Source organism: Peromyscus eremicus, chromosome 9 (assembly GCF_949786415.1).
Source record: "Peromyscus eremicus chromosome 9, PerEre_H2_v1, whole genome shotgun sequence".
Classification (NCBI taxonomy): domain Eukaryota; kingdom Metazoa; phylum Chordata; class Mammalia; order Rodentia; family Cricetidae; genus Peromyscus; species Peromyscus eremicus.
This window is the reverse complement of record NC_081425.1, coordinates 60,290,765-60,300,407: the sequence shown is the minus strand read 5'-3', so window position 1 is coordinate 60,300,407 and position 9,643 is coordinate 60,290,765. Positions and strand designations below refer to the sequence as shown.

Here is a 9,643-nt window from a genome sequence, read left to right as displayed (position 1 = left end):
TTTCAAACCACCACACATGTGAATATGAACACATACCTGCATACATATTCACAAGAGGTCAAAAAGTCAACCTATCAAGAAGACATAAAAATCATAAACATTTGGGCATCTAAGAATGTAGTCACAAAGTAAAAATGGATCAAATCAGAAAAATTGAAGAAAGTAGTGAGAAACTTTACTACCCTATTAATATTGAATAGGACAATTAGGCAGAATATGAACATAGAAAGATTTAATAACACTATTAAACAAATAGTTCTGGCATGTACACAATACTCTAGCCAACAACAGCAGAATACACATTCTCCTAAGTGCATTAGACTATTCTCTGTGGTAGAGTTTATGTCAAGCCATATATTTATTGGTATAAAACTACTATAGATAAGTTTAAACAAAATGAAGAAGCTTATTTGGTGACCACAGTGGAATAGAATCGTGAACACAAAAAGTCACAAAACTCAAAGATTTTTAAGTAACACACAAAGGCATTTCTTGGTAGGTAATTTTGATTGGTAATTCAGTGTACCTTAGGAGCATAAATGCATTTACCTTAATAATATATAAGCAAACCAAACTGAGCAACATGTACAAAGGGTTCATTGCCAGATATGATGTATCCAAGGGATACAAGGAAGAAATGATATGATATAATATGAAAATTAATCAACACAATGCATCATATTAACAGAATAAAGTAAAAAAAGGCATGTTTCATCTCAGTACAGGCAGAAAAACATCTGATAAAATTCAACACCCTTTCGTTATGAAATAAACTAGAAATAGAAGGAAACTTCTTTAGACTGATGAAGAACCTCCATAAAAATCCCATTGCTAACATTATATACAGTGAAAGGTTGAAAACTTGTTCTCAAAGTCAGAAATAAGACAAATTTGCTCATTTTCACTGTTTTTATTCGATGACACCCTGAAAGTTCTATTTAGAGCAATTAGTCAGGGGGAATAGTTCGCATCTGGTTTTAAAGAATTAAAATGATGTAATTTTAGATGGTATGGTCTTGTGTTTAGAAACCCTAAGGAATCTGTAAATATGATTAAGTGTGGTAGTTTGAGTGAGAAATGTCCCCCACAGGCTCAGGCATTTGAACACTTGGTCCCCAGGTGGTGGCACTGTTTGGGAGGTGGTGTAGCCTTGCTGGAGGAAGTAAGTTATTGGGGGTGGGCTTTGAGAGTTCTTAGCTTCACCCCCAGTTTGCTTTCTCTGCTCTGTGTTTACAGTTAGGATGTGATCTCTCAGCTTCCCACTCTGCCTGCTGCCCTGCCCTCCCCCACTCCTGACACTCACCATGATGGACTCTCTCTCACTCCTCTGGAACTATCAGCCAAAATAAACTCTATTTCTTAAGTTGCTTTTGGTCCTGGTGTTTTACCATAGCAATAGAAAAGCAAACTAATACAGAGACCTAATAATGCAGATCATTACATTTATAGGCCACAGGGTGGATATAAAAATCACTTCTATTTCTATATAGTAGCAATGAACTGTCTAGAACAATTTAACAAAGTCACTTCACTTAAGGAGGATCAAGTATAATAAAATACTTTAGGAAGATTTTCACAAAGGAAGTCCAAAACTTACACCCTTAAGCCCACAAAACCCTGTTGTAAGAAATTAAGGGAAGCCTAAGTAAAAGGCAGGCAGGGCATCTTAGGTTCATATTATTGTAAAGATTGTTTTATAATTTTAGTGCATTCATTATCAAAATCTCAGCTTTGTTGGTGGTGTGGCAAACCAGTAATCCAGGAAGCCAGACCTGAGGCTCCCTAGAGCTTGCTGCCCAGTTGGTCTTGCCAAATTGGTGAGCTCCAGGTTCAATGAGAGATTCTATCTCCAAAAATAAAGTAGAACTTTATAGACTTGTAGCCCCCTCATAAGTGCATGCACATCTATATCTATGCATGTACTTATGCATGTGTACACCACACACATGTAACACACACATACATCGCACACATGTACACAACAGAGATGGGGAGAATAAGTAAATGCAACTTAAAAAAATGAAGGAGGGGCTGGAGGGACTGCCCCACAGTTTAAGGCTGGAGGGATGGCCCCATAGTATAGAGCGCCGGTGGTAGGCAGCTCATAACTACCTGTAACTTAGCTCCAGGATTATCCAACACCTCTGGCCTCTGTGAGTACCCACACTAATGTACACATTACCCACATGCAGACAATACACACACACACACACACACACACACACACACACACACACACTTAAAAATAATAAAAAATTAAATTTAAAACATAAAAAGAAAGGACACCAAAAGTACAAGCAAGCTAAGAAGCATATGTAAACTGGAATAAATAAAAATTAAAACTTTTGAACTTCAAAAGACACTATCATGACAGTGAAAACAGCTGGGCGGTGGTGGCACACACCTTTAATCCCAGCACTCAGGAGGCAGAGCCAGGTGGATCTCTGTGAGTTCGAGGCCAGCCTGGTCTACAGAGCGAGATCCAGGACAGGCACCAAAACTACACAAAGAAACCCTGTCTCGAAAAACAAACAAACAAACAAACAAACAAACAAACAAACAAACAAAAAAGACAGTGAAAACAAATCCCTCATTGAGAAAAACATTTCTAGGTATTTTCACATCCAATAAAGGCAAATTGAGACTATATAAGGAATAGGCACCATTAACAAACCAAATACAAATATCCCAAATAAAGTGTATAAGACTTTTGAATAGATCATTCTCTGAAGAAGAATACAGATTATTAATAAAGACACAGACAAATGCTGAACATATTTGACAATGAGGAGTGAAAAACATCACAGCTATAGCACACAGGAGAACAGTGAGAATAAAGACAGTAACTTGCTGATGAGAGCCTGTGAAGTCAGAAGCCGTGTGCACTGCCGGGAGAAATGGAAATGGAGCTGCGTTGGAACCCAGACTGTTTCTCAGGAATTTGAACAGAGTACTACGCAACCTAGCAACTACACTTTTAGATACAGCCAGAAAAAGAACAATATTTATCCACACAGTAATGCACACAGTGTTCATAGGCTGCTCATTATTCTGGAAACATGGAAACAACCCAAATGTCTGTCAGATGATGAAGAAATAAACAAAATATTGTGTATCTATATAATGGAATAGTATGTTAGTATAAAAAAGGAATTAAGTACTGGTACAGTACTTAATTAATGCAGAATACATTAAACATGAAAGCAGACACAAAAGGCTATGTATTGTAGCATTCCACTTATCTGAATATTTCAGATTAGGCAAATCTATTGGAACAGAAATCTACAATGGTTGGTACGGATTTCAGAACAGTGAAGTGAGCAGCTGCTGTTACTGAGGTCTCTTTTGGAGCGATGAAGGTATTTTGTGATGATGGTGGCACAGTATGGTGCATGTGCCGAAATCTATTGAACGCCATACTTCGATAGATATGTTGGATGGCCTGTCAGTTGCAGCTCAGTTAAAAACAGTATAAAACACTTGACCAGTAAGCCTTAAAATGAAGTTCACCAAAAGCAAATGAAGTCTGAGAAACCCAGAGCATCCTAAAGAAACCTGACCGCACACATATACACAATGGAATTCTTCAGCTGTGAAGAAAACTGAAACCATGGAATTGACAGAAAAATGGATGGAGTTAGAAATAGGATACTGAGTGAGATAACCCAGACCCAGGAAGACAACTACCACGGGTTCTCTCTCATTGGTAGTTCTGGCCTCCAAATCATCAGATGTAAGTACATAACCCACTGTAACAACAGAAACCAGGAAAGTAAAAGAGACTTGGGGAAAGGAGCTTTAGAGAGGGGAGTAGCAGGTCACAGGTGATAGGAAGAGGGAAATAGGAAAAACAGGGAGGACTTTAACTGGGGAGCATCGATAATAGAGAGGGAGAGGGAGGAAGGAGGATAAATAGCACTAAGGATTTTTGAAAAAACCTCAGGGAGGCATAGTATTTTATGTTTACTTAAAAGTACATACAGTGTACTTTTATATATATGTACATACATACATACATACATATATATATATATACAAATGAAGTTACATCATTAGGAGTTGTGCCAGATAGCTTTATGTGAACTTGGCACAAGCTAAAGTTCTCTGAGAGAGGGAACCTCAACGAAGAAAATGCCTCCATAAGATCAGACTGGAGGCAACCTCATAGAACATTTTCTTAATTAGTGATTGATAGAAGAGGGCCCAGCCGATTGTGAGTGGTGTCACCCCTGAGCAGGTGGTCCTAGTTTCTATAAGAAAGCAGGCTGAGCAAGGCATGGGGAGCAAGCCAGTAAGCAGCACCCCTCCATGGCCTCTGCATCAGCTCCTGCCTCCAGGTTCCTGCCCTGTGTGAGATCCTGTCCTGACTTCCTTCAGTGATGAAGAAAGATAGAAGTGTAAGCCAAATAAACCCTTTGCTCCCCAAGTGTGTTTCATCACAGCAATAGCAACCCTAACTAAGACAGGATTGATAGCCCTCTCCTGCTCCCCCCCCCAAAAAAAAAAGCCATAGATTATCTAACAAAATCTCTAGTCCCAGGCATGAGAAACCTCAAATTGTTGGGTCCAGGAGTCTAAGAGATCTCCCAAAACAAACTGGCTATTGCCATTGTCTGTGGTTACCTCCCAGAATTTGAAAGTGAGTCCCTATTGCTGAAGACACCATAAACGCTGGACAGAGGACTTAGAGGAGTTGAGTTGGTCTGACCTGAAGCCTCTTCCCTGAGGACTAGCTCCCATAGTGTCTGAAGGTGCTATGTGAGCCGCCAAGGGAGAAAAACTACCAACAGTCCTACCCAGCTGTAAAGCCTCTGAACCACAACAATGACCAGCGTGACAAGATATCTAAAGGTGCAATAGTGGCGTTTATATCCTGGGGGTAACCAGCAGCTCTCTAACTAGACTTAAGGCCATTTCACTAGGAGGAATTCATTCCTGGAGCTATAAACTTAGCCAACTCCCCATGGCTGGTGAGGCCCTGGAACCTAGAGAAGAACCTACTACTGCTGTTCTTTCCAACCTGTGTGGTTCCTAATGGCATTCTAAATGTCCTTACATCCACAGATAAGTGCAGCCCCCACCCCCAACCCCCATCAGAGAAGCCTCTCTTGCAGCAGGTGAAGACCATTACAACAACCCACAACTGGTCAAAAAGCAGAAAACAATGGACTGTATGTGCCCAGGCCCAAATGATACACCTAAGGCTTGGGGAGCATTGCAGAAGAGGGATGGAGAGATTATAAGAGCCAGAGGATCAGAACATCTGCTGTGAGATTGTGTCCTTGATATAGAAGAGGGAAAATGTACCCAGGAAATCTCAACAGCATGGTTGCATAAGCAAGACCTGAACAGTGCCAACCCCAGTTGACATGTCAACAAAGATGAGGGTGGGGGGAAAACCCTCATGCCACAATCCAGTGGTTCTCAACCTGTGGGTTGTGACCCCTTTGGTGGTTGACTGACCCTTTCACAGGGGTCACATATCAGATATCTTGTATATCAGATATTTACATTATAATTCATAACAGTAGCAAAATTATAGCTATGAAGTAGCAAAAAAAATTATTTTATGGTTGGGGAGTCACCACAACATGAGGAACTGTATTAAAGGGTTGCAGCATTGGGAAGGTTGAGAACCACTGCCCTAGATGAAGAACTAAGGGCAATTAATGGTTTCTGAGAGAGAGAGAATTAGTTTTCCTTAGGTATGAGCCTCTTAATTGGTTATCCAATCCTAAGCCATCATCTCTAAAATCATACCTATAGGTGCAACACTAAATGGACTCAGCAGGTTGTATTTATATATTTATATGTATACACACACAACAAAAGCAAACAGTAGGCCGGGCGGTGGTAGCGCACGCCTTTAATCCCAGCACTCGGGAGGCAGAGCCAGGTGGATCTCTGTGAGTTCGAGGCCAGCCTGGGCTACCAAGTGAGTTCCAGGAAAGGCGCAAAGCTACACAGAGAAACCCTGTCTCGAAAAACCAAAAAAAAAAAAAAAAGCAAACAGTAGAGATACTACATGAAAGCATAAGGGAGGCTTGGGTGTAAGAGAAGGGCGATGGTAGGAGAGGAGAGTGGGGGCAGGGTATAGTAACAGGAGATCAAAGATGATCAATGTATATTATACACGTTTGGAATGTCATAATGAAACCCATTAGTTTTTACAATTAGTAAGTGCCAATAAAATGAATTAAAAAAGAAATAGGAAGAAAATGCCTACGAAATGAAATCTGATTTGCTGGATGAAATCCTGGATTATCAAAAAGACGTTAGAGAAAAATGAAAGGAATCTGAATAATGTTTGGACTTTAGTTAATAGTGTATCAATATTGATTAATTGGCTCATTGACACTGTGCCAATAACAGGAGAAGCATAATGTAAGGTGTATGGGAAGTTTCAGAACAACATTGCAACAATCTAACATTGCTTTAAGACGGAGTTTACTTAGAAAAAAGTAAGAAATGACAGAGAAAACTGTAACTAGAGTGTATTGGATGGTTAGACATTAAACCCTAGCAATAAATAAGATCTTGAAGTTCCTCCTAACCATGAAGGCTGTGGTTTCTTATGTAGTTTAGCCATTTGGAGTTTGGGCTGTTTGCTTCACCAGTTGGCCTCTTGGACAGACCAGGTCTCAGTGCAGATAAAGAGACACAAGAAGCCTTTAGAGGCAGGTGCTTTCTCTAGACATGTCTCCCAACCCCATACATAAGCTATACTGTCCATCATCCTGTGGGGTTTGGTTTCACCGTCAGTAAATGTACCTGCTGGTAGTAGACATGTTCTGAGCATCTGTGATGTCAAGCATCTGGGAGAGACCAAGGAAAACTCAGTTCCAAGCTGCACATTCAGTAGTGGACTGCATGAACCTGCGTACAACTATAAGCCAGAGTAAAAAAGTGTGGTGCTCTTGGACCATGTTGATAGGCCCTCTCTGAGGTTGGGACCAGAGTACAGTTCCCAGGGACTGCAATATGGGCTGAGAGGAAGTGTCAGTGGGAACAGTTCAAGGAAAGAGGAGGGGACACTTCCAGCAGAGGGAATGACATTTGGAAGCCCCTGTGTCTGATTGGAGCAAGCATTTTTGGAGGAACTGAAAATTTGGAGGCACAGGGCCCTGAGGTGTAAGGTAGATACCAAGGTTGGTGCTCAGAAAGAGGATTGGTGAGTGGAGGAATAGGAAGGGGCTCAATGACATTCGGAGGTCAGTGAGAGTGTTTGCTATGACAAGGATCTTGGCAAGATGCATATGATAATTCATGGCCCAAGCACAGTGTGTAGGATGGGATTTAGGAAGCAGTGACAGAGCCAGGAGACTAATAGGGACACTGAAGGCCCTGAATAAAGGAAGGCCTGCTGGAAGAGTCGTCTTTGTAGAGAAAAAATTAGGAGAGAAAATCAACAAGAAAGCTATGGAAGAGACAAATAATATAATTATAGATGTGTATACCACAGGTACACAGATAGCTAGACTAAAAACAAAAACAAAAACCAAAGTATTAAAAAATTAAAAAGCAAAAGATAAAACAACTATTTAACCAGCTCAAGTGTGTGTGTGTGTGTGTGTGTGTGTGTGTGTGTGTGTGTGTGTGTGTGTATGTGCTGGTGCACGTGTGCCACTGAGCTAGATTGGAGGTCAGAGGATAACTCTGGGAAGTTGCTTTTTCTTTCTATTGCTCCTTCGAGTACTCCAGGCTAGCTAGCCTCCAAGCCTCAGGGTGATTCCCCTGTCTGTGCCTCCGATCTCCTGCAGTAGTGCTGGGATTGAAGGTACATGCTATGGCATCTGGCTTTTGACGTGGGATCAGGGGGCAGACTCAAGAGTTAGGCTTACAGAACAAGCGTCTTTTACCCACGGATCCATTTCTCTGCCCCTCGCTACTTTTCAAGGACCGTTGTCTCTTGAACATAGTCTGTGCAGTTCCTCAGGAAGTTGCTTTACTCTTTTATCAGATTATACAAGTTGCGCCTCCCATAATTTGTGTCTGTTTTTCGCTTTGCCGATGACTGCAGAGTGGCACTTGTGTTGTGAAGTTAGTCTAAAGAGAGTGTCAGAATGAAGCTCTCAGGCCAGCTTGGCTGGGTTGCCCCTGACTAGTGAGAGAAAGTCAAGACCTAGCCCAGCTCAGTGACAACAAAGGCCAGGAGCAGGGTCAGCTGTGACCCTGCAGACAGACCCATAGCCATAGTGCATGCAGCTTGCTCAGCAGAAGCATCTTGGCTGTCTGAAATGCAGCCTTTGCAAAGTCCTTAGGCTTTATTTTTTTTCTTTACAATTTTTTTTTTTTTATACGCAGGCATGCTTTTATGGCATTGGAGCATTTTGCTGAATGACTTGGCACTATTGGCAGGCAGCACATTTCCAGATTTAAATTATAAGAGAAAAACCAGCAAGGGGTAAGTTCAGCTGCAGGCCACTGGATACTTACACTACAGTTCTCTCATGGAGCCCTGGGCTCTTTATCCCATGGGGACCAATTCTGCAACACATATTCAGCTGTGATGGCCCTAGATGCTTGCTTTTATGGCTCTCAGCCACATTCAAATTGTGACTGTGTTGTTGTCACATTGTAAACATTATTCTTAATATCAGAATGAAAATTGGGGGATGTGTTAAGAATCAGCATGCAAAAAATGGGCCAAGTTGCCCTGGTCATTTTCCTCTGAGCACCTAGGGGCTGCAGGAGGTAAGTGCAGGTTGTAAACAAAGGGGAGAGACATTAGCCAATGTTTATTGACTTTATTTCAGAGTGCATCTAATGGATTAGGTTCTTGGTGGTGGGATAATTTGGAAGAAACACACTGATGTTCTCTGATAAACAGCTTTCTGAAAGAGCCCAGATCTTACACAGATGGGCCGGAGGCTTCCAGACCTTTTAAAACTATGATGACAATTGCCACTTAAAACTGGTTCTAATTTTATTTTATTTTATTATTATTATTATTTTTTGGTTTTCACATTTTTATTGGGGGGCAATAGGGAAGGGGGCCTCTTCCATCAGCAGGAGTATTCACAGGTTCTTCAGCCATTCCAGACTTGGGCCCTGAGGGTCCTGGGGGTGGCTGGGCACATCCGGCATGTTCCCATTATCTCGTACAGGCACTGGGTAGACGTAGGGTGTGGCTCTGTTGATCATGCCAGCATACTTGGTATAGGGGCTGATTATGGGCATAATTATAGCGAGACCCCAGATAGAGAAGGACACCACTAGCACCGGCTGGTTCGCCCAGGCATTCTTAAGAAAGGCGGAGATTCTCGCGGCCATCTTGGTCTTGGAGGCCCTAATTTTATTTTTAATAATGGAGAAGGACTAATGTGAAATTTTCATTTTAAGTGGTGGCTCTCAGCAAATTTGCTTAATGACAAAAGTTTCAGCCATTTGTCCTGGAGATGCCAGGTATTTGTGTGCCCAATCACAGTGACCCCTGTGGTCCTAAGCAATTATGTTTTCTAATGACATAATCCCACCCTGTTTATTTCCTCCACTCCCTTTCTTCTAGACCTACCTCAGCTACTAGACCTAGGCGGTTTCCTGCCTTCACACTCAGGGATATTCCAGCCTCCATCCTGTTTAACCAGTTAGTTACCAGGACTCGTGTGCTCTGACCTCCAAAGGTTTTAATGTGCTGTTTAGA

General features: G+C 41.6%; 1 protein-coding gene across 1 annotated transcript; it reads right to left on the bottom strand.

Annotated features, from left to right (window-relative positions):
- Positions 1-8,954: 8,954 nt before the first annotated feature.
- On the bottom strand, positions 8,955-9,282 carry LOC131919950 (NADH dehydrogenase [ubiquinone] 1 alpha subcomplex subunit 3-like). The gene has a single exon (XM_059274378.1). It carries the CDS (start codon positions 9,271-9,273, stop codon positions 9,019-9,021), a length of 255 nt encoding a protein of 84 aa, XP_059130361.1. The 5' UTR covers positions 9,274-9,282; the 3' UTR covers positions 8,955-9,018.
- Positions 9,283-9,643: the final 361 nt, after the last annotated feature.

Excerpts from the sequence above, each read along its gene's own strand:
- LOC131919950 (XM_059274378.1), bottom strand. The coding sequence starts at position 9,273 with ATGGCCGCGAGAATCTCCGCCTTTCTTAAGAATGCCTGGGCGAACCAG.